Here is a 25,639-nt window from a genome sequence, read left to right on the forward strand (position 1 = left end):
CAGAAAGTGAAGAAGAACAGTAGAGTCTCTTGATGAAAGTGAAAGAGGAGAGTGAAAAAGTTGGCCTAAAGCTCAACATTCAGAAAACTAAGATCATGGCATCTGGTCCCATCACTTCATGGCAAAGAGATGGAGAAACAGTGGAAACAGTGGCAGACTTTTTTTTTTTTTGCAGACTTTTATTTTATTTTTTTCACTGCAGCCATGAAATTAAAAGATGCTTACTCCTTGGAAGAAAAGTCATGACCAACCTAGACAGCATATTGAAAAGCAGAGACATTAATTTGCTAACAAAGTCCATCTAGTGAAAGCTGTGGTTTTTCCAGTAGTCACCTATGGATGTGAGAGTTGGACTATAAAGAAAGCTGAGCGCCGAAGAATTGATGCTTTTGAACTGTGGTGTTGGAGAAGACTCTTGAGAGTCCCTTGGACTGCAAGGAGATCCAACCAGTCCATCCTAAAGGAAATCAGTCCTAAATATTTATTGGAAGGACTGATGCTGAAGCTGAAATTCCAATATTTTGGCCACCTGATGTGAAGAGCTGACTCCTTGGAAAAGACCCTGATGCTGGGAAAGATTGAAGGCGGGAGGAGAAAGGGACAGCTGACAGAGGATGAGATAATGCGATGGTTGGATGGCATCACTGACTCAATGGACATGAGTTTGAGTAAACTCCAGGAGTTGGTGATGAACAGGGAGGCCTGGCCTGCTGCAGTCCATGGGGTCGCAAAGAGTCAGACACGACTGAACTGAACTGAAAGTTATTATAAAATATTGGCCATATTGCCTGTGCTGTACAATATATCCTTGTGGCTTATTTTATACATAGTGGGCTTCCCTGGTGGCTCAGACAGTAAAGAATTTGTCTGCAATGCAGGAGACCTGGGTTCGATCCCTGGGTTTAGAAGACCCCATGGAGAAGGGAATGGCAACCCACTCCAGTGTTCTTGCCTGGAGAATTCCATGGACAGGGGAACCTGGCAGGCTACAGTCCATGGGGTCGCAAAGAGTCAGATACCACTGAGTGACTAGCATCTTGATACTTTGAGTTCTTTAAAAGAACTTTCATACAATGTCTAGTGGTCTTTACAAGCCTGTGCCCTAGTGATACTTATTTTTGTTTTGAGAAAACTGAAGTCCTCCCAGGTTGGTTGGCTTGGTTCACGGTCTGTTTTCCTAATCCTTTTAGACCTTTTGTGATGCTTACTCCTTGGAAGGAAAGTTATGACCAACCTAGATAGCATATTCGAAAGCAGAGACATTACTTTGCCAACAAAGGTTCGTCTAGTCAGGCTATGGTTTTTCCTGTGGTCATATATAGATGTGAGAGTTGGACTGTGAAGAAGGCTGAGCGCCGAAGAATTGATGCTTTTGAACTGTGGTGTTGGAGAAGACTCTTGAGGGTCTCTTGGACTGCAAGGAGATCCAACCAGTCCATTCTGAAGGAGATCAGCCCTGGGATTTCTTTGGGAGGAATGATGCTAAAGCTGAAACTCCAGTACTTTGGCCACCTCATGCGAAGAGTTGACTCCTTAGAAAAGACTCTGATGCTGGGAGGGATTGGGGGCAAGAGGAGAAGGAGACGCCAGAGGATGAGATGGCTGGATGGCATCACTGACTCGATGGACGTGCGTCTCAGTGAACTCCGGGAGTTGGTGATGGACAGGGAGGCTTGGCGTGCTGCGATTCATGGGGTCGCAAAGAGTCGGACACGACTGAGCGACTGAACTGAACTGAGGCTTCGCAGTTTTTCTGGATCCCGACAAATTTTCGGAAACTCGCTCGAGTTTGGCCCTTATTGAGTAATCCATTCCGAAGCAAGGCTGACGGGACTCCGCCTTAAGCACCAGCCTGTTGTTGACGGTTTCCAAGACAGCACCACCAAAGCAGGTGCGGCTGGGTATCGCGATAAGAAGCGGGGGTGGGGGAGGGGACAAAAAAAAAAAAAAAAAACACCCAACAAAACCCCGGGAGTTGCGCATGCGTTTTGCGCACACGGCGTTCTGAACTCAGAGGCTTCCGTAGACGGAGGGAGAAAGATGGCGGCGGTTATACTGGAACGTTTGGGTAAGATTTCTTGATCGTTAAGTGGTGGAAGAAAGGAGTGAAGTGGGAATTTGAATTAACGACTTGTGTTGATATTGCAGGTGCGTTATGGGTGCAGAATCTCAGGGGGAAGCTGGCCTTGGGGTAAGTCTGTCGCCTCGGAGTTGCGGAAGGGTCCCAGCCTCAGTCCAGTTCAGTTCAGTCGCTCAGTCCTGTCCGACTCTTTGCGACCCCGTGGACTGCAGCACGCCTGTTTATCACCAACTCCCGGAGCTTACTCAAACTCATGTCCATTGAGTCTGTGATGCCATCCAACCATCTCATCCTCTGAGAGCTTAAGTGCCAGGCTCTGCTTTATGCCCTGAGGCTGGCGAACGGTACACCAGAATCTCAGCTTTGCCACCCCGTTTTTTATTACCCCCGTACTGCATACCCCTGCGGGGACCAGGATTATCAGTGACCGAAGGGACGTTTTAAATGCCTTTTCTGGACACTTCCTAGATTCTCCCACCAAGTTGGGAGCATACTATTCTAGTTATCTATCTGCCTATACGGGCAGTGATTGTATTGTAGACAGCTGCAGTTTACATCGTGTCTGACGTGTTAAAATCTATTCGCATTATCTCATTCTTACAGCGTCCTACATAGTGTAGGTACTGCTATACCCATTTTTTCAGACGAGGAAATTGAAGCCCCCCAGTGTAAAATAGGGACCTGTGCCCAAGGTCCCAGAGTTACAGAATTTTGAAGCTTTATACTGTATTTTCTAGAGGATTCTTTCACCTCAAGACAAAGCGTTCCTTAAGGTTGCTGCTGCTGTTAAGGTTAGGGAATGAACTTTAGTCAGTACTGGTAAGAGGCTTTCTCTGCCCGCTTCTCATTTCCTTCTAATTTAGTACAGCTATTGCTATGTGGAGGTTGATAATCTGATTGTAAAATTTCTGATTGATGTATTTGTTAACATTTTGGTTTAATTCATAGGTTTTGGAGACATCTGATAAGTTGTGAATCCACATTTTAACTGTTTGATTTTGGAAAAGTTAACTTATTTTTCCTAAGCTTCAGTTCTGTGATATGAGAGGATTATTAATGCCTTTTTAATAGATTTTAAAATTAGGATTAAATGAAATAATGTTTATAAAGTGTTTTATGCAGTGCATGACGTATAATAATCCCACCCTAAATCTTAGCTGCCATTAGTGTTTTTATCATTATAAACTATTATTGAGTTCCTATTATATCTAGCTTTGCTTTAGGTTCTTTGCTTAAGGGATGAAGAGGTGGCTAAAGAAGAAAAAAAGAAGTACTGGTACTTCAGGATTTGTCTTCATTTGATTTTGTAGATTATCTTCCATCACTCTACCCTCAGTCATGCTGATTTACTTACTTTTTCTGTTTATGCTGTGCCTTTACATATTTCTTGGCTTTTTCATGCTGTGCCCTCACTTTCTGTTAGTAACGGCAGCCCTCAAAGCCCTTCTCCATTTCTTCTGACAATGCACTTCTCTGGGAGAAAGGGTGCTGCTCCAGTTGGTCAGATTGAGAACAAATGTGAAGATACGTTTTTCTGTTAGTAAAGGCAATGGGAAAATCTTCAAAACAAAACAAAACAATCCAGCAGTGTTCATTATTCAAATCCCTGTTTAAATGTTTCCCTTTCATGATCTCACTAAAAATGAAAGAAATGGGGAGTTTCTTGGTGGCCTAGCAGTTAAGAATCCACGCTCCCATTGCAGGGGACCCAGGTTCGATTCCTGGTCAGGGAACTAGGTCCCACATGTCAAAACTAAAAGATCTCGCGTGCTGCAATGAATATCCCACATGCTGCAACTAAGACCCAGTGCAGCCAAATAAATAAAAAATAAATATTAAAAAAAAATGAAATCAGTTTCTTCTTTATTTTAGCATGTGTTTCTTAAATAATGGCTTCATATATATATATCTTTGTCCTTTCCTACCTTGTATATCCTGGACAGTTAGGGACGGTTCTTGTTTCACTTTGTAGCTCCAGGGTAGGGTCTTGCACAAAGTGAATGTTTTGTTTATTCTGATTGATTTAAATTGTCCCACATTGACTTGTATTGGGAACCTCTGAGCAAGTAACTAAAGCACTTTGGCTTCAGTCTTTTCATCTGTGTGATACAGGAAGGTTGGATTTTGCTAGGTAACTCTTTCTAGTTTTGAAGTCACATAATTTAGGAATCTGCATTTTGGACTTTATAGTGGGGAAATGACCACATGGAAACGAAATAGAAAAGGTATAACTGATAATAATCCAGTGGTTGGAAACCCCATTGCATACCAAATGCCAGACAGATAATAGAAATGAACTATAGAGACGTGGTTGTAAAGAGTGGTAGGGCTGGTGGCAGTCAGTTGAGTGCATTTCCTCCTGTAAAGACTCTGAACTGGATTTAAAAATGTTGCTCATCAAATACTTTTCTATAGGTTGTATTTGGTAGCAGATGGACAATTTCCAGCCTTTAAATTTTAAGTCTCCCATTTTAGTGATGCATGCATTTGGGAAATTTTGTGACTTACTGAAGGTTACATGGCAAATCTAGGATCTAAACAAAAAATTCTCTGGCTTAAAATAGTGCTGTATCACACATGGGAGGGACAAGAGTGATGAGCCCCTAAGGGGTTTATCAGGGGAGTCCTTCTGGAAGAAGTGACGTTAAAATTTAAAGAGTGAAGAGTATGGTTTGGTGTTTTAAAAATAGAAGAGCCGGTGTAAAAGTTTGAAGGCACTAATTACTAAGGTGTACATATGTTAAAATTCTCCACAAGAAAATCAAGTTGGAAATACTATGAATCAGCAATTTGGTGGAAGAATGATGCATTGTGACAGATTTGAGAAACACTGGACTTCAGGCGATAGAACTGGATATCAGGTTCTGTCAGGCACAAGTGCTATAGCCTCGGGTCATTTGCTTAACTTCTCTGAGATTCAGTTTCAGTTTTTCCTCATATCAAAGAATGAGGATAATATTTAACTTCAAGGATGGTTGTGAGAATTAAGAGACTTAATACGTAAAGTGTCTTATAGTGCATGGCACTGTGAAAATGTGTTGGAGATGATACTGCTGTGAAGTTGTTTGAGAGGAATCATATTTAATGCTAGAATCAATCAGTGGGTACTCAACACTCTTAGATGAGGTTATCTACTTCATCCATCAGCCCTACTTTTTTTTTTTAATTCTTTTTTTCCCCTCTTTTTTATTTTTTTAATTATTAAAGTATGATAACACATTTACAGGAGACTTGGAAAATACAGAACAGAGTTGCCTATAGTTCCACTATTTATTACAGTTATTTTTTAAGTAGATAAATTAACAGTTTTACTTGGAGCTTCAATATCAAATGCTCAAAAATTAATAGAATGAATATACAGAAAAGTAGAAGGATATAGTAGACCTGAAAAGAACCATAAATCAATTCAACGTAATTAAGACTTATATAATTTTCACACAACAGTAGGATAAAAATTCTATTCAAGTTCCCATAGACTAGGAGACACTGGATCATATTCAGGGACATAAAACAAGGTGCAAATATTTTATGGTCTAAAGGTGTTGAAATCATACAGAGTCTGTTCTCATCACTGTGGAATTATGTTAGAAATCAGTATCAAAAGATATTTGAAAATAACGCACATGTTTTCAAGTGCACCTTTACCTAGAGAAATTATCTCTCATTTTTAATGTATCTATGCTGTCAGTGTTCTGATAGCTATGACCAGCAGATATGGCTACCATGTCGACTTGTGCTCTTTTAATTAATCTTAACCTATGACCTGAGGGAGTTGCGATTCCTTGCCCTTTAGGTCAGTGATTCTTAAATTTGAGTCACAGGCTTCTTTGAGAGTCTGATGAAAGCCACAAAACATGTTCCCAGAAAAATGCATATAGTATTCATAGTTTGACTTGTAATTTCCTCATCCTTAGTGTAGGAATCTTTGCATTGGGACATGATAACCAAACAAAAGCACAATAATGGTACACAATTATGTATGTAACTACACAGTGATGATTGGTGGTATGGGCAGTGGCCCTTGTGCTAATGGATGAAATATTTCCCTCAATTTTGAAAAATTTCAATTCTATAGGAAAGTTAAAAGAATATTACAATGTCCTTCAGCTGTACTCATCAGCTGAACTCATAATTTTAGCTCTCTATAAATATATATGCTTTTTTTCCCCTCAATCGTTTGAAAGTGAATTGTATACACTATGGTACTTACTCCTAATCAATTCAGGTTGTGTTTCCGAAAAGTGACAAAGGTCCCATGAACCACAAACTATGATTGAAATGGTACAGTTTAATTACCTTTTATTTCGGAGAAGGCAATGGCACCCCACTCCAGTACTCTTGCCTGGAAAATCCCATGGACGGAGGAGCCTGGTGGGCTGCAGTCCATGCGGTCGAGAAGAGCTGGACACGACTGAGCGACTTCACTTTCACTTTTCACTTTCATGCATTGGAGAAGGAAATGGCAACCCACTCCGGTGTTCTTGCCTGGAGAATCCCAGGGACGGGGGAGCCTGGTGGGCTGCCGTCTTATCGGGTCGCACAGAGTTGGACATGACTGAAGCGACTTAGCAGCAGCAGCAGCATTTTAATGTTTGAGTTAAAAGGAGTCAAATAGAAGTCAAGTGTGTGCTTGCATTTACTTTTGAAAAAAGAAAAATTGACCATTATTTGAGGCTTGTCCATGGTTCTGGCTTATAGCTCCCAAAACCTTTGGAATTTCCTGAGCCATAGATTTGGGAGCTTCTTTTGTCATCATCTTTGGTGTTTCGTCTCAGTTTATGACTTCAGAGGCATAAAGTGAAATGGGTCTCTTGTTATTCCTGACAAGCCCCTTTCCACAGGGTTTTTATTAATGAGGTGAGTTTGGGAAGGCACTGAAGACGGGGTGGTGGTTGCCAGGGGAATCAAGCATGAATGGAGGGGTGGGACTTTCAGTTGTACCACTTCCTGGTATCCAGGGATGGGGGAAGGAGTGGAGGTTGAATCAGTTACCAATGGCCAGTGAATGAGTTAATCCTGCCTATGTAATGAGGCCTCCATAAGAAGACAAAAGGGGGTTCAATCTTTTGTAAAAAGTCAGTAATCTAGTGATTAAGTAGGTTTCCTGAATCTTATAAGCTGCTTTAGCAAACCCAAAAAGGGGGTCATGAGAACCTTTTGATTTATATAGGCAGTTGGTCAGAAGCACAGGTAGCAACTTGGGCTTGTAATTGGTATCTGAAGTGGATGGTGGTTTTATGGGAGAAGGCCTATAAAGGGTAGAGGGTGTCAGAATTGAATTGTAGGACTCCCAACTGATGTGAGTGTTGCTTGGTGGTGGTGTGAGGAACCCCCCCCCCCCCAGAGTTGGAATCGTTGAGTAGTCAGATCCCTTTTACCAGAGATACTTAAATCATTCTGGGTGAGAGTTGTCCACTGGGTTTTACAACACAGATATCTTCAATGACTTTAATAAAGCAGTGTTGGTGTCACGATTGGAGAGAGGGTGATTAAGGGTGAATGGTAGGGCTGGAATGAGAGACAAGGAATTTAGGTAACTCATTCAAGGAGTTTTGCTTGAGTAGTTCGAGGAAGTTGGTTGGGGACAGTTTGTTTTGATAGATACTAGAATATATTTGTTTGCTGATGGGAATGTTCCAATAGAGAAGAAAAATTGATGATTTAAAGGGGGAAGAAAGAATTGTGGGAGCAGTGCTCTTGAGTAGGTGAGAAGGAATGGGATCTAGGGAGCAGGGGATGATATTGCTCCTGGTTAGTGCATAGACTTGAATTATAGTAGTAAGTGAAGGTATAGTCGTAAGTGTGTATGGATACGGATGCTGGTACGTATGTAGATTAGGTGGTGGGAGCTTGTAGATGTTCTCTTCTGATTGTTTATCTCAGTGAAGAAGCACAGTTATCAGCTGAGACTAAGGATGAGGGAGGAGATACTGGAGGTTTAATTAACAAGGAAGAGATATGAAGTTTGAAGATATGAAGATACCAAGCCCAACGTTGGTTTCACTTTTTTTTGTTGCTAAATTCCTGTTTCCTTGATTGCTTGTCCTTGATTTTCACACAGTAAAATTATATTGAGTTATGAGAATATACAGGGCTTCCCCAGTTGCTCAGCAGTAAAGAAACTGCCTGTAACGCAGGAGATGCAGATTGGATCCCTGGGTCAGGAAGATCCCCTGGAGGCGGGCGTGGGAACCCACTCCAGTATTTTTGCCTGGAGAATCCCATGAACTGAGGAGCCTGGTGGGCTACAGTCCATAGGGTCTCAAAGAGACATGACTGAAGTGACTTAGCATGCAGGCGTGCCTGAGAATATATGTGTGTATATATATATATATATATATATCACTTCAGCCCTTTTAGATTTTAATTGAGTCAGGAGAGAGTATGTTCTTTTATTCAGTCTCAAGTGTGGAATTAATTTGATGTTCTCTAAAGTAAATTTGGAACAAAGAATTTTTTTTACCTTGTTGCATCTAATAACGTGATTCTCCTAAGATTGAGCTGGAGGCCAGTATTATCTTCACTTGGGACTTAGGTATACCTTGTATTAAATTTCTAAATAAACTTTGAGTAACAAAGAGGAAGTATTCATTCTGTCAAATTGTGACTTTATAAAGTTTCAGATACTCTTATTTGATTTAACTCTTAATCCTAAAATTTGGCTTGGATCTGCTACTTTTCAATGCTGAACTACTTTTCAATGCCAAATGACTATGGGCAGGATTTGAAAAGTGCTACTTAAACTTAATCCTTCAGTACTGGTAGGTATAAAACACCAGAATGATGAGAGTAGGGAAATTCATATGGTAGTTCCAGCATACCATCCACTTTCTGCTTGAGTTCTGGCAGTCTCACTGTACTGTGGGAACCTGTGTGTATGTTTTGTGTATGAACACTCTAGACTGGTAGTTCATGCCTACCTTCCTTCACTGAAGTTACAGAGATAACAGTGAAGGTAAAGGGATGTGGGTTTCCTAGTAAATGAAAAGATAGAGTAAATATCAGTAGTGATGTATGAATTTCAAAGTGATAAAAGGTGATCCTGGTTGCCTTTCAGTTTTGTTTGTTTTTTAAATAGAAGCCAAGCCATTCATATTTCTGAAATCCTGCTGTTAGGCATGAGATTAGAGAAGATTAAGGTTCAGAGATACCCTGGAGATGAAGTACACCAATTCCTCTTCTCATAGATAAAAAAAATTGCCTAACTTAGGGCTCATGAATCACAGCTTCATAGAAACAAATTTGACCATGATTATAAACATGAGAGGAGGTTTGAAATTGTGTAATGTGAAGTTTGCAGTTCAAAGTGTTTTTTTTTTTTTTAAATCTCCAAAGTGTTTATTTATTTACTTATTGAGAACAGAAGAGATGAATTGTTCAGAGGGCCTAATTAAAAATTAATACTAGGTACTGGTGTATATCATGTGCTAGACTTTGTGGGGTGTTGTATGTTAATTATTTATCTACTGCCAACAGAATGAAGTAGGTATTGTTCTTCTCATTCTAAAAGTAATAATATCTGAAATTTATTGAGCCTCATTAATGTGTCAGATTAAATATTTTACTTAAAGTATCTCATTTGAGCTCCTTAAGAAGCCTATGGGCTTCCCTGGTAGCTCAGCTGGTGCAGAATCTGTCTGCAATGCAGGAGACCTTGGTTCGATTCCTAGATCAGGAGGATCCCATGGAAAAGGGATAGGCTACCCACTCCAGTATTCTTGGGCTTCCCTTGTGACTCAGCTGGTAAAGAATCTGCCTGCTGTGTGGGAGACCTGAGTTCAATCCCAGGGTTGGGAAGATCCCCTGGAGAAGGGAATAGGCTACCCACTCCAGTATTCTGGCCAGGATAGTTCCATGGACTGTACAGTCAATGGGATTGCAAAGAGTTGGACATGACTGAGCGACTTTCCATTTCAGGAAGCCTATGAGGGGGGACTTCCCTGGCAGTCCAGTAGTTAAGACTCTGTGCTTCCACTGCAGGGGCTGTGGGTTCAACACCTGGTTGGGGAACTAAGATGCCACATGCTGCACAGTGCAGCCAAAACAAAGCCTATGAGATGATGATTATTACTCATTTACTGATGAGAAAACGGAGGCCTCGAAAGTTATGTCACTTCCCCAAGGCCATTCACCTAGGATTAGAGGTAGGATTTAGATCCAGGTCTGCTGGATTCTATAGTCTGCCCTCATCACCTGGCTTATAATTTTATTAGAAAATTCTGTCCTCTAACGTCATGTGTCCTAGTTTTGTGCTTTTCAGTTAAAATAGTGGAACCTAAAGGTGGATGGCAAAGGTACAGATTTTGTTAGGTTCGATGGCACTGATCAGTGAACTTGAGGTAGAGTAGGAGAAATGAGCCACTAGAAGAATACATTTTTAAAATTCTTTAGCCTGAATGGTTTGAGAATTAAAAGCAAAGACTTTACCAAGTGTATAATCTAATTGCATATATTGTGTGAGAGTCTGCCAGTGTACAACAACTTTGAATATTTAAGTGTAGATTAATTTTCACTCAGTATGAATGTGCCAGATACTGTCCTTGGTGCTGAAATACAAAGGATGTCAGACGTGCCCTTGAGATGCTTAAATTGATACACTTACTGCAGGAACTCATTGTTTTGCAGTCATCTTATTAATAGTTCAGGAGTAGTCCAACTCATTGTTGTACAGCTGGCAAGAACAAAGTATTAATATTAAGGCGGGGGGGGGGGCGGCGGTTTGGTTGTCTCAAACAAGGAATCAGGTTCACGTTGAGGTGCTCAATGCTTCACATTGAGGTGACATTTGAGCTGGGACTTAAAACAGGACATGCATTTCATTCAGGAGATAAGGAAGAGAGAACAATGAGCAAAAGTGTAAAGATATAAAAGTATGTGGCTTGTACAGGGAACAATGAATGTCTGTGCCTTAAGGTAAATAAGCTACGATGGTCAGCTTGGGGTTAGAGTATGAGAGGCCTTCTATGTCTTATTAAGGAGCTTGGACTATATTCTGAGCAGCAGGGAAGCACCAAAGTTTGTTGTTATTTGAATATATCCAGATGCAAGGAAAAGTAGACAATATGGTGATCCCACATGAACCCATCATCCAACTCCAGCACTATTAACTCATGGCCTTTCTTGTGTTTTCTTTGGCCCTTGCTTTCCCCCATCATATTTTGAAACAAATCCCAGATAGTTTATTATTTCATCAATAAATATTTCACCGTGTATCTTATTTAAAAGTATTGAATGTCCAGTGTTCAAATTTCCAGTGGTTAAATAACTTTTATACTTTTAAAGTTATAGTAGTCCACACTTAAAGAAATTCCTTGAGCATTTCTTATTTCTTGTAAAGTCAGTTTAGTGATGAGGAACCCCTTTAGCTTTTGCTTGTCTAGAAAACTCTCTCCTTCAGTTCTTTTTTTTTTCTCTTGAAGCAATTGTCTACATATATGTATTTCAGTTTTTTTCTTTGCTTTTACTTTTAATCGGAGGACAGCTGCTTTACAATATTGTGTTGGCTGCTGCCATACAACAAAGTGAATCAGTCATAAGTATACATATGTCCACTCCCTCACCACCCACCACCCCCATCCCACCCCTCTAGGTTGTCAGAGGACCTTGTTGAGCTCCCTGTGTGACGCAGCAACTTTCCATTAGCTTTTCTACATATGATAATGTATATATTTCATTGCTACTCTCTCAGTTCGTCCCACCCTCACCTTCTCCTCCTGTGTCCAAAAGTCCATTCTCTATGTTTGCATCTCTGTTCCTGCCCTGAAAATAGCTTAATCAGTACCATTTTTCTAGATTCCAGAAAGCGTTAGTAGCGTTAACATACGATACTTATTTTTCTCTTTCTGACTTTCTTCACTCTGTATAATAGGTTCTGTGTTCATCTACCTCATTAGAACTGATTCAACCGTGTTCCTTTTTTATGGCTGAATAATATTCCATTGTATGTATGTACCACAACCTCTTTATCCGTTCATCTGTCGATGGATATCTAGGTTGCTTCTGTAACCTAGATATTGTAAATAGTGGTACAGTGAACATTGGCTTACATGCGTCTTTTTCAGTTATGGTTTCCTCATGGTGTATGTCCAGTAGTGGGATTGCTGGGTCATATGGTAATTTTATTCATAGTTTTTAAGGAATCTCCATACTGTTCTCCATAGTGGCTCTATCAGTTTACATTCCCACCAGCAGTGCAAGAGGATTCCCTTTTTTTCCACACCTTCTCCAGCATTTATTGTTTGTAAATTTTTTGATGATGGCCATTCTGACTGGTGTGATGTGTTACCTCATTTCCTTTTCTCTAGTAATGAACGATGTTGAACATCTCTCCATGTGTTTGTTGACCATTTGTATGTCTTCTTTGGAGAAATGCCTCTTTAGTTCTCACACCCATTTTTTGATTGGGTTATTTGTTTTTCTGGTATTGAGCAGCATCAACTGCTTATATATTTTGGAGATTAATCCTTGCTCAATTGTTTCACAGGCATTTATTTCCTCCCATTCTGAGGGTTGTCTTTTCGTCTTGTTTGTAGTTTGCTTTGCTGTGCAGAAGCTTTTAAGCTTAATTAGGTCCCACTGTTTATTTTTGTTTTTATTTCCATTACTCTGGGAGGTGAGTCAAAGAGGTTATTGCTGTGATTTATGTCAAAGAGTGTACTGCCTATGTTTTCCTCTAAGAGTTTTATAGTGTCTGGCCTTACGTTTAGGTCTTTTATCCAGTTTGAGTTTATTTTTGTGTATGGTGTAAGGAAGTGTTCTAGTTTCATTCTTCTACATGAGGTTGACCAGTTTTCCCAGCACCACTTATTGAAGAGGCTCTCTTTTCTCCACTGTATATTCTTGCCTCCCGAGTCAAAGATAAGGTACCCATAGGTATGTGTATTTATCTCTGGACTTTCTATTTTGTTCTGTTGATCTGTATTTCTGTTTTTGTGCCAATACCATACTGTCTTGACTGACAATAGCTTTGTAGTATAGTCTGAGATCAGGATGGTTGATTCCTCCAGCTCCCTTCTTATTTGTCTAGTTTGTTTGGGTATTTGGAGTCTTTTTGTTTTCATACAAATAGTGAAATTTTTTGTTCTAGTTCTCTGAAACATGCTGTTGGTAGTTTGGTAGGGATTGCGTTGAATCTGTAGCTTGCTTTGGGTAGTGTAGTCATTTGCACAGTATTGATTCTTCCAATCCAGTGATATGGTATGTCTCTCCATCTGTGTCGTCTTTGATTTCTTTCATCAGTGTCTTACAGTTTTCTGCATACAGGTCTTTTGTCTCCTTAGGTAGGTTTATTCCTTGGAATTTTGTTCTTTTTGTTTCAGTGGCAAATGGGATTGTTTCCTTAATTTCTTTTTCTGACTATTTGTTGTTAGTGTATAGGAATGCAAGGGATTTCTCTCTTAATTTTGTATCCTACAACTTTACTGTAAATTCATTGATCAGCTCTAGTAATTTTCTGGTGGCTCCTTTAGGCATTTCTATGTGTAGAATCATATCATCTGCAAACAGTGAGAGTTTCGCTTCCTCTTTTCCAATCTGGATTCATTTAATTTCTTTTTCTTCTCTGATTGCTGTGGCTAAAACTTGTGAAGCTATATTGAATAATAGTGGTGAGAGTGAGCACCTTTGTCTTGTTCCTGATCTTAGAGGAAATAGTTTTAGTTTTTCACCATTAAGAAAAATGTTTGCTTGGAGTTTGTCGTATATGGCCTTTATTATGTTGAGGTAGGTTCCTGCTATCCCTGTTTTCTGGTGTCTTTCCTTCAATTCTGAATGGTAACTTCGCCAGATAGAGTATTCTTGGTTGGAAGTTTATTCTTTTTCCTTTTGTTGCTGTGCTTGGGTGAGTTCTACTGCCTTTTCTTAAAGTTGACAGATTCTTTCTTCTGCTTCATTGAGTTTGTTGTTGATATTCCTCAAGTGTATTTTTCAGTGCAGTAATTCTTCAGCTCTGTGACTTCTGTTGCTTCCCTGGTAGTTCAGCTGGTAAAGAATCCACCTGCAGTGCAGGAGACCCCAGTTCGATTCCTGGGTCAGGAAGATCCCCTGGAGAAAGGACAGGCTATCCACTCCAGCATTCTTGGGCTTCCCCTATGGCTCAGCTGGTAAAGAATCCGCCTGCAATGTGGAAGACCTGGGTTTGATCCCTGGGTTGAGAAGATTCCCTGGAGAAGGGAAGGGGTGTCCATGCTGGTATTCTGGCCTGGAGAAATCCATGGACTGTATATTTTCTTATATTTTCCACTCTTTGTTGAAGTTTTCACTCTTTTCATCCATTTGTCTTCCCAATTCAGTGGGCATCTTGCTGACCATTAATTTGAACTCTTTATTAGGTAAATTACTTATCTCTGTTTCCTTAAGAATTTTTTGTGAGGTTTTTATCTTGTTAACTCATTTGGAACATATTCCTCTGTGTCTTCATTCCACTTGACTCTCTGTGTTGGTTTCTATACAGTAGAAGAAACAACCACTTCTCCCAGTCTTGAAGGAGTGGCCTCATGTAGGAGGTGAAACTTTTCATTCATCCCTGCCACAGCTTTTGTTTGTCTTTCAAACTTCTGTGTTTGCACAAGTGGCAAATGGCTCCCATTTGTTGAGGTTGTGCCGAGAATAGTGTTCCAAAGAGGAGTTCAGCACCTAGATTCAGTCTGACTGGAAGCTAGACCCTCAGGCAGCAAATTTATAAGTATGCAAATATATTCAGTTCTGGGGGGCCACAAAGGTAAGCCCTGTTGGCCCCCAGAGCCAGGAGATCTGTCCTCTGGGCAGTGGTTGCAAAAATCAGGATACTCTCTCCAGATGAGTGTATGAGCTTCTTTTTGGGAAGATATTGGTAAGCTGGAGTAAGGCAGAGAAAGGGCTCCAAGCTGATGTCTACAGCTTGCGTTATTTTTTGTTTTGTTTTGTTTCTTGGCTGCACTGCAAGGCATGTAGTATTTTAGTTCCCCAGCCAAAGATTAAACCTGTGCCTCCTGCATTGGAAGCATGAGGTCTTAACCACTGGAAACCAGGGAAGACCCCAGCCTGCATTCTTGAGAGCTGCTTCAGAGGCTACTAATGTGTTGCAGACTTAAGGCTTTTCACTCAATCAAAAGTTCCAGGACTGCAGTGTGGTCTCCTCCATAAAAAGACTGAGGAGTGTGCCTTGGTCTGCTTCTGTGCAGTCACCTGAGGATGGTGGCCTGCCATGAACCATCCTTCCCCAATGGCCACAGTCCCATGAGACCCAGAACACAAGCCCCTCTGACCATGAGGGCCAGATGATCAAGGGGCATCCCTTGGATGTCAGCTGCAGAAGCTATACCAGACGTGTGTAAAGCTCCCCTCCAGAGACACTGGTGCTTTGTAGCCTGGCAGAGGATGAGTGCTAAGATAGTGTCTACAACCTCCCCACCACCAGCCCCAACTTTGGAAAGGATTACAGTCAGCCCCTTGATATGTATTGTTTGCTTAGAAGCTTGCCTCCAGGCCAGTTAGGATGGTTAGCTAGTAGGCCACCTTCATAGAAAGACAGACCTCAAAGGTCTGTTGCCTCTTGCTGTGTCCCAGGGGTGGCAACTGTTTAAGAACTCTTTCGCCATTGGTTACATTCCTGAGGGACCCACAAGTAAGTTTAAGCCTCTGATTACCAGAGCCAAGTGATGTAGAAGTGTCCCCTGGCAGCGGTCATAAAATTCATGGTGCCAGACAGGGTTATAAGCTCTTTTCTGGGCGACACCTATTACTACAGTTCCATGTGAACAGGAATGTAAGCTCCTCTGACCTCCAGAGCCAGACAATCAAGAGTTACCTCCTGGGGTACCAGATGCATATAAAGGCTCTCTTCTGGGAGATAGATACTGGTTCTCTGGAGCATGGTAAAGGAGAGAGCAAAGATGGTGCCTACCAGGCTCCTTCCCTGGAGAGTGTTGCAGCAGGCTCCTAAATGTGTGTGTTAACTTGCCCTTCAGGCTGAGGGTTGGTTTGTTTGTTCGTTTAAATTTACTTTTGGCCATAACACATAGTTTGTGGGATCTTAGTTCCCTGACCAGAGATTGAGCCTCTGAACCCTCTGCAGTGAGACCTCGGTTTTAACCGTGGTACTGCTGGGGAAATCCTCAGGCTGAAGTTTTAATGTAAGCAGGTGAGCCTCCTTTATTGTAAGTGTGGAAATTGGCTGTCTCTGAGCTGAGCATTGGGGTGAGTGAGTTTCTGATTTTGACTCTTTAAGAGGTGTTTCTTTGATTGTCTCCGGCTTGTGGGTTGTAGGCCGTGAGCTCAATTGGTTTTCAAAATTAGGTGTTTTGGGGGTTCATCTCTCAAGTGTGTGTCTTAAAAGTTGCAGGGCCAGATGTGGAGTTTGAACCCTTTATTTCTCAGAGAGAAGCTCTGAGTGTTGAGTTCCCTCTCAGTTATGGGTTGCCATGGTGGGCATGGGATTTATGACAAGATTGTGAGCCAACCTCTCCTACTGCTGTGATATAATTTTCTTCTTGTGTACCTGATGTGTTGTCATCCAGCCAGCCTTTAGTTTTTTTTTTTTTTTGCTTTTAATTTCAAATTTATTAGTAACAATACATTTTTGCTTCAAAGATCTACAGCAGATGTGTGCTGATATTGTTGATTTGTTATAAATACATATTCAAATACATAATTGTTTTCTTTGTATAGTCACACACACACACTTTGTTGCCTGTATTTTAAAGTTTGACAAATACAATAGCCAAAACAAGACACAGAAGTGCTGCTTAAATGTTAATTGCCTGTATTTTAAAGTTTGACAAATACAATAGCCAAAACAAGACACAGAAGTGCTGCTTAAATGTTAATTGATGGTGCTCAGTTTACAGTTTTATGAAGACTCTCCACCTGTATTGTGTGATGTGCATTATCTTATTAGTTAATTTTTTATTTGTCAGGTATAAGTCTTTATCAAGGAACAGAATTTTTTTTAAGTGACACATGATGATATGTCATAATTTTAAAGTAAACATAACAAAATAGAAATAGACTTTCTTTGAATTTAAAGTGCCTCTTTTGTTTTTGTTTTGAGAATAGTACATTTATAATTAAGAGAAGATATTGTTCCATATGTAGCTGTAGACTCAGTGTGTCTATGGGAGGAGGTATAGGAGATTAAATAATATGTTACTGAATAACCAATGAGTCAAAGAAGTAGTCAGGAAATACCTTAAGAAAAATGGAAATGCAATATACCAGAATTTATGGGATGCAGCAAAAGCAGCTCTAAGAGGGAAATTCACAGCAATAAATGCCTACCTCAAGAAATAAGAAAAATCTTCCAAGAAACAGCCTAACTCTACACCTCTAGGAACTAGAAGAACAAATGAAGCCCAAGGTTAGTAGTCAGAAAGAAGGAAATAATAAAAATTAAAGCAGAAACAAATGAACTAGACACTAAAAAGACAAGAGAAAATACTGATAACTAAGAGCTAATTATTTGAAAAGATTAAAAAAAAAAAATCCCCCAAACCCGACAAACCTTTAGCTAGACTCAACAAGAAAAAAGAGAGAGGACTTTATTATATAAAACCAGAAATGAAAAGAAGAAATGTGACAGTAATACCACAGAAATACAAAGGATCTTAAGAGACCACTATGGGACTCCCCTGGTGGTCCAGTGGTTAAGACTCCGCCTACCACTGCAGCGGATATGGGCTTGATCCCTGGTTCAGTAGAGTCCACATGCTGCAGGGCAGCTAAGCCCATGCACCGCAACAACTGAAGCCTGCGTACCCAGAGCCCAAGAGAGGCCACTGCAGTGAGAAGCCCACGGACTGCAGCTAATGAGTAGCCCCCACTTGCAGCAACTAGAGAAGGCCCATGCACAGCAGTGAAGGCCCAGTGCAGCCAAAATAAATAAATAAACTTTAAAAATATTGAAAAAAAGGAGACTACTATGAATAATTATATGCCAGCAAATTGGACAATTTAGAAGAGATGAATAAATTCCTAGAAACGCGTAACCTCAGGCTGAGTTGAATCTATGTGTGTGTGTGTGCTGTCATGTTGGACTGTTTGCAACCCCATGGACTGTAGCCCACCAGGCTTCCCTCCATGGAGTTTTCCAGGCAAGAACACTGGAGTGGATTGCTATTTCCTCCTGCAGGAGATCTTATCAACCTAGGGATCGACCTGCGTCTCTTGTGTCTCCTGGTTTGGCAGGTGGATTCTTTACCAAGCCCTGCGCCACCTGGGAAGCATAAGGCTGAATCATAATGAAATAGAAAATCTGAGCAAACTGATTACTAGCAAGGAGACTGAATCAGTAATCAGAAACTTTCCAACAAACAAAAGTCCAGGACCAGATGGCTTCCCTGGTAAATTATACCAAACATTCAAAGAATTAAAATCAGTCCTTCTCAAACTCTCCCCCCAAATAGAACAGGGCAGAATTCTTCCAAACACATTTTATGAGGCCAGTATTATCCTGATACCAAAACCAAATAATGTGCCACACACAAAAAATTACAGGCCAATATCCCTGATGACCACAGATGCAAAATCCTCAACAAGTTCTTAGCAAACTAAATTCACCAGTACTTTAAAAGGATTATAGAGGAGTGGTGGGGAGCGGCGGCAGCGGCAGGCTGAGGGGACGCACGGGCAGTGGAGTTGCCCTTTCGCATGGCCATAGTGGGGACGGCTGCTGCTGCGCCGCCAAACGGGAGGAGCCTCCCTAGCAGCGCGGCCTGACCTTCGGCCTGTACCTGCTCTTTGACCTGGAGCAGTCTCAGTGCCTCAAGGAGAGCCATGAGGGCAGCGGCCCTGGCGTCTTTAGGCCATGGGAGGAGCTGACTGACCGCTCCAAGTTTGTTGAAAGTGATGCAGATGAAGAGCTTATGTTAAATATTCCATGTACTGGCAATGTCAAGCTCAAGGGCATCATTATAATGGGAGACAATGATGACTCACACCCCTCTGAGATGAGACTGTACAGGAACATTCCACAGATGTCCTTTGATGATAGAGACAAGGAGCCAGATCAGACCTTTAGTCTGAACTGGGATCTTACAGGGGAATTAGAGTATGCTACAGAAATTTCTCATTTTTCAAATATCTGTCATCTCTCAATTCATATTTCAAAAAAATTTGGAGCTGATACCACAAAGGTCTTTTATATTGGCCTGAGAGGAGAATGGACTGAGCTTTGTTCACATGAGATGACCATCTACAATTATGAAGCATGAGCCAATCCAGATGACCACAGGGTCCATCAGGTAACCCCACAGACACACTTTATTTCCTAAGGTCTGGCTAAGACTCCCATAGAGGCGTTGTGTCATTGAAGAAGTATGACATCCTGTTGGGAAGGACAAAGAGAGATGGGGCTTCAAAGAGAGTTGGCTGCCACAGCCTCTGCCAAGCTTTGTCTTTGGGGCTTGCTGCAGAAACCTGGCCTGTGGAAGGTACCACACCCCCAGGAAGGGTTGTGTGGGTAGCAGGGAACAATCGTGGTTCTCTAGGGCCCTACAGAAATTGGGTCTTGGGCTGGTCAGTATCTGGCAGCCATGGATAATGCCTGCCTTCCCAGTTTATGTGGCCATGGGATCCCAAGTGTCTTGTTGCTTTGTGGCAGGATTATTTTATGACTTGTTTTTTAAAATGGAAACTATTCCTGGGCTGCGGTAAACTTTTTGAAGCCTCAGCATTGTGTTTGTATTAACCATCAGGAGGGTCTCCAACTAGAAATACTTGTCCCTGCTTGCTCCTTCTCCCTGTCATCTTTCAACATTCTTGTCAAGTTGCTCAGCTTGGAGTTGTCAGTCATGCACAGTGTCCCACGTTATAGCTTGAAGAGCAGGAATCTCCTGATGTTGCTTAATAGCTTGAGAGGGTCTTTTTTTCCTGTTGCCCAGGTAAGCGGTCTGAGGAGAGAATGGCATTGTTTCTGTGTTTGTGGGCATCCTGGTTGGGGCAAGATGGGACTTTGATATGTTTCCCTTTGGGATATCCTTAATGTTTATCAGCTTCTAACTAGTGTTGTAAGCCCAGTGGCAGAAATTTGGAGATCTCACTTCTTCTGTTCTTGGCTTTTTATTCAGTGTGACTAATAAGCTTCCTAATAAGTCCTTGCCAGACTTAAAAAAAAAAAAAAAGATCACAGACCATGATTAAGTGGGATTTATTTTAAAAATGTATTCAACACTTTGCAATTCCAAAAATGGTTCAACACATGCAAACCAGTTAATGCAATTCACCACGTTAACAAAATGAAAGATTAAAAAAAATCATATGATCATCTCAGTATGGATGTACAGAAAAAGCATTTGACAAAATTCAATATTCATTTATGATAAAAACTTTCAGTATCCATTTTTGATAAAAAGCAAGCATTGAGTGAACATACCTGAACATAATAAAAGCCATATATGTCAAGTCCACAGCTAGCATCATACTCAGTGGTGAAAAGCTAAAAACTTTTCTTATAAGATCAGGAACAAAGATGATGATATACATACACTCTAACCACTTTTATTCAAAATGATATTAGAAGTTCTAGCTGCAGAAATTAGACAAGAAAAGAAATAAAAGGTATCCAAATAACCACTTTTATTCAAAATGATATTAGAAGTTCTAGCTGCAGAAATTAGATAAGAAAAGAAATAAAAGGTATCCAAATTGGAAAGGAAGAAGTAAAACTCTATTTACAGATAACATTTGATAAGAAAACCCTAAAGACTCCGAAAAAACTATTAAATGAATTCAGTAAAGTTGCAGGATACAAAATCAATACACAAAAACTTGTTTATATTAATAATGAACTATCAGATAATCAAGTAACCCATTTATAATGTCATCAAAAAGAATAAAATATCTAAAAATAAATTTAACCAAGGAGATGAAAGACTTGTATATTACAAACTACAGGACATTAATGAAAGAAATTGAAGAAGATAGAAATAAATGCAAAGATATTTTGTGTTCATGGATTGGAAGAATTAATATTGTTAAATGACCATACCACTCAAAGCAGTCTACAGATTCAATGCAATCCCTTTCAGAATTTCAGTGGCAGGGCTTCTTTGGTGGCTCACTGGTAAATAATCCACCTTCCAGTGCAGGAGCCACGGATTCGATGCCTCACCTGGGAAGACTCCGCGTGCTGTGGAGTGACTGAGCCTGAGCGCCACGAGCGTGGAGCCTGTACTCTAGAGCCTGGGAGCTGCAGCTACTGAGCCCACGTGTCCTAGGGCCTGTGCCTCACAGCAAGGGAAGCCACCGTGATGAGAAGCCTGCGCGCCGCAGCTGGAGAGTAGCTCGCTTATAGCAGCTAGAGAAAAGCCCACGCGGCACCAAAGATCAGCACCGCCAAAAGTAAAAAAATTAAAAAGAATTTTTCAGTGGCGTTTTTTCACAGAAATGGAACACTTTTAAAAGTTGTATGGACCCTCCAAAGACTCCAGTAACCAAAGCAATCTTGAGAAAGAAGAGCAAAGCTAAAGGCATCATGCTACCTGATTTCAAACTCTATTACAAAGCTGTGGTAGTTAGAGCAGTATGATATTGGTATAAAAATGGACACACAGATCAGTGGAACAGAATAGAGAGCCCAGAAATAAACCCACAAATATTCTGTCAATTAACTTAGGACAAAGGAGCAAGAATATATGTTGGGGAAAAGATAGTCTCTATTGGACAGCCACATGCCAAAGAATGAAATTGGATCCTGTCTTACACCATACTCCAAAATTAAGTGGGTTAAAGACTTGAATGTATGACCTGAAACCATAAAACTCCTAGAAGAAAGCAGGCAGTAAGCTCCTTGACCTAGGTCTTGGCAATAATGTTTTTTAATCTGACACCAAAAGCAGTAACAAAAATAAACAAGTAGGTCCTTATTAAACTAAAAAACTTCTGCATAGGAAATCAGTGACATAATGGAAAGGCAAGCTACTGAATGGGAGAAAACAACTGTAGGTAATATATCTGATAAAGGGCTAATGTCTAAAGTATACAACAAACTCATATAACTAAATAGCAAAGAGACCCCAAACAATCAAATTAAAAACTGAGACGATCTGAATAGCTATTTTTCCAAGGAAGACATGCCAGTGACCAACAGGTACATGAAAAGATACTCAGTATCATAAATCATCAGAGAAATGCAAATCCAGACCACAATGAAATACTACTTCACACTTGTTAGAATGGCTGTCATCAAAAAAATACAGACAATGAAGTGTTGGCAGGGATCTGCAGAAAAGGGAAACCTTGTGCACTTTTAGTGAGAATGTAACTTGGTGGAGCCACCGTGGAAAACAGTATGGAGATTCCTCAAAAAATTAAAAATGAACGAACTACCATATGATCTAGCAATTCTACTTTTGAAGAAAACAAAAGCACTGCTTTGAAAAGATGTATACACACTCTTATCCATTGCTGCATTACAGTAGCCAGGATATGGAACAACCTCAGTGTCCATCAGTGGATGAATAGGTAAAGAGATTGTGATATATATAAATACATAAAGACACACAGAGGTATTAATCAGCTGTAAAAAAGAATGAAGTTTTGTCATTTGTGACAGGGACGACCTGGAGGGTAGTGTGATAAGTGAAATAAGTCAGACAAAGAAAGACTTAATACATTTGATTTCTCTTGTATGTGGAATCTAAAAAACAAAACAAAAGTAAAACTGGGCTCATAGATACAGAACAGATACAGAGAACAGGTTGATAGTTGCGGGACACTGCAACCTCTTGGGTTGACGGCTGGGGAAAATGGACAAATTGGTTTTTTTTCGTCTGTTTTGTCCTTTTTTAGTTTAAATACTTAAATACAAACTTAAAAAGTCCACTCGTTAACATTTTTCTTAGTTCTCATAATCTGTATGTAGGTTCTTTATTCAGCTCCTTTTTAAAAACTCTCCTTGTGATTTGTTTGTTGAAGAAAGTGGGCTGTTGGTGTCACAGACTTCAGTACAGCTCCGATTTTGTTGAGCGTATCCCCTTCTTGTTGTTTAACAGGTGTCCCCGTCTGTCTTTTCTGTATTGAGTCAGGATTAATTCAGGTTTGTTTTTGACAGAAAGACTACTTCATAGATGGTGGGTGGTGTCTTTACATCAGGAGGCATATAAATCCACCTTTATGCATTAGTTTCTTAGGGATTACAAAATGATGTTATTTGTCTTGATTATTCAACAAAGTTGAGGAATTCTTCAGATCATGTCAGGGATCTGGTGTGTCTTTAAATCCATTTTAGGACTGAGATGACTTACAGTAGCAGATCAGTAGTCACTGGCCACCATAAAAAGGAATGAAATTTTGCCATTTGCTACAATGTAGATGAACTTCAATTAAATTATCTTTAGTGAAATAAGTGAGACTGAGAAAGACAAATATTGTATAACATATGTTGAATCTAAAATGTAAAACAAACTAGTGAATATAACAAAGAAGAAACAGACTCACAGGTGTAGAAAACTGATGGTTACCAGCAGGAAGAGGGAAAAGGGGGAGGCAAAACAGGGGTAGGAGGTTAAGTACAAGCTACTATGTATAAAATCAGTAAGCTACAAGGGTATATTGTGCAACAGGGAATATAGCCGAAATTTTATAATAACTATAAATGGAATGTAACCTTGAAAAATTGTGACTCATTATGTTGTACACCTGAAACTTACATAATGTTGTATATCATATATATATATGATGAGAAAGTCCCTAAAAAAATAAGTGTTTATTGGTCAGTAAGGATAAGATATCTTGGGCATTATAATATGTTTACTATTTGACTTAATGTGAGTTACTGACTTTTCAATCTTCCTAGCATTCAGTACACTACAAGCTGTTTGTGGTATTTTATGTAATAGCGCTCTCTGTTAACAAATATGTCCAGAATGTTCCCACTTGTTATCCTTAAATAGTTTCCATCAAAATGGAGCTGATGTTCAGAAAATAGATGTGGAGAAGATTCTAAGTGTCTCTTGCTTTACAGGCTTTTTTCATCTCACAGCATTTTACCTCAATCACATATCCACACAAGTGCTTCTCTTGAAATATCTCGAAAATGGGAGAAGAAGAATAAAATTGTTTATCCTCCACAACTGCCTGGAGAACCTCGGAGACCAGCTGTAAGTTTGTGGCTATAACTGATCTCTTCATTTTGATAAAGCACTCTTACTCTTGTGTAGCTAGCAGTGATTTAGTATTCCATATTAAGAAAAAAATTACAGCAATTTTCTTGATTTTTTCATTGATACAGAAAATGTTCTAGGTTTATCTTTTTGGTAGTTAAAAAGATTGGTTTTGTTTCTTATTTATTTGCTTTGGCTTAACCTCCTGGATGGGCTTCCCTGGTAGCTCAAATGGTAAAGAATCTGCCTGCAATGCAGGAGAACTGGGGGTTGAATCCCTGGGTTAGGGAAGATCCCCTGGAGAAGGGAATGGCAACCCACTCCAGTATTCTTGCCTGGAGAATTCCATGGACAGAGCTGACAGGCTATATACTTCATGGGGTCACAAAGAGTTGGACACAACTGAGTGACTAATTCTTAACCTCCTAAATAGGCACCTTAACTCTAACTGAGCTAATAGCTTGTGACATGACTGATTTTTGACTCCCAAGAGGCTTTATAATGGAATATGTGAGATTGGCAAGAATGGCTTAAGCTATTGACTGATATTTATTTATTTTGGTCTGTGCTGGGTCTTTGTTGCTGCGTGGCCTTTTGTCTAGTTTGGCACAGGCTTCTCCTTGCGGTGGCTTGTTTTGTTGTGGCACAGGCCCTAGACTGCATGGGCTCTAGAGCATAGACTCAGTAGTTGTGGCTTACGGGCTTAGTTGCCCCAGGCATTCGGGGTCCTCCTGGGCCAATGTCTCCTGCATTGGCAGGTGGATTCTTTACCAGTGAGCCACCAGGGAAATACACAAATATCAATAAAATATTTTCTGTATAATGAGCTTTCTTTATTTCTTTGCTTGAGCTCTTTGGATTTGGATATTGATTGGAAATAAAGGAATCATAATAGTATTTGCCAGGTCCAGAATCTAAAAGCAAAATTTTGTATTTTGTATTACCAGTACCAAAAAGTATCCAGTCTTTTAGTGTGTTAAACACTCTTCAGGCTATATCCTAAATAGCAAAATTCAAATAGTTAACAGTAGATCATATGCCTAATTCTAGCAAATGAAGAACAATGTCAGTGAGATAATTTGTTATATATTATAATTTACTGAAACTATTTTGAGTAACTTTTGCATCATATATACTCTTCCTATAATATAAGTGCCTGTATGAAGACATTTGGTTTGATTTTATATGGATACTTTGGAGAAACCTAATTTAATTCTCTATTTTGCACAGATTTTGTTTGAGGAAGTAATCCTTTTGGAAAATACCCTAACATTTTCTGATTTTAGTATTTGGTAAATTGATCTTGGTGTATCAGTTATATCTGTTATGACTAAATTATCTGACTCTTTGTGACCCCATGGACTGCAGCACACCAGGCTTCCCTGTCACAGAGTTTGCTCAAACCCATGTCCACTGAGTCGTGATGTCATCCAGGCATCTCATCCTCTTTCTCCTCCTCCTCTTCTTGCCCTCAAATGTTTCC

At 40.1% G+C, this 25,639-nt stretch overlaps 1 protein-coding gene across 5 annotated transcripts in view; it reads left to right on the forward strand.

The window, feature by feature from the left end:
* Positions 1-1,873: 1,873 nt before the first annotated feature.
* Positions 1,874-25,639, forward strand: part of MRPL22 (mitochondrial ribosomal protein L22) — a 38,488-nt gene continuing 14,722 nt past the window's right edge. The window contains exons 1-3 of one of the 5 annotated variants that reach the window (XM_019965295.2): positions 1,957-2,068; positions 2,149-2,191; positions 24,036-24,153. In XM_019965295.2, the coding sequence (XP_019820854.2) occupies positions 2,041-2,068; positions 2,149-2,191; positions 24,036-24,153 (189 nt within the window). In that variant the 5' untranslated portion in view covers positions 1,957-2,040. Of the gene's footprint in view, positions 1,892-1,956; positions 2,069-2,148; positions 2,192-16,626; positions 19,297-24,017; positions 24,154-25,639 lie in introns of those variants that run through there. The other 4 variants (XM_019965294.2, XM_070793902.1, XM_019965296.2 and 1 more) reach the window with 4 other exon arrangements.

This window comes from Bos indicus, chromosome 7, assembly GCF_029378745.1.
Source record: "Bos indicus isolate NIAB-ARS_2022 breed Sahiwal x Tharparkar chromosome 7, NIAB-ARS_B.indTharparkar_mat_pri_1.0, whole genome shotgun sequence".
NCBI lineage: Eukaryota > Metazoa > Chordata > Mammalia > Artiodactyla > Bovidae > Bos > Bos indicus.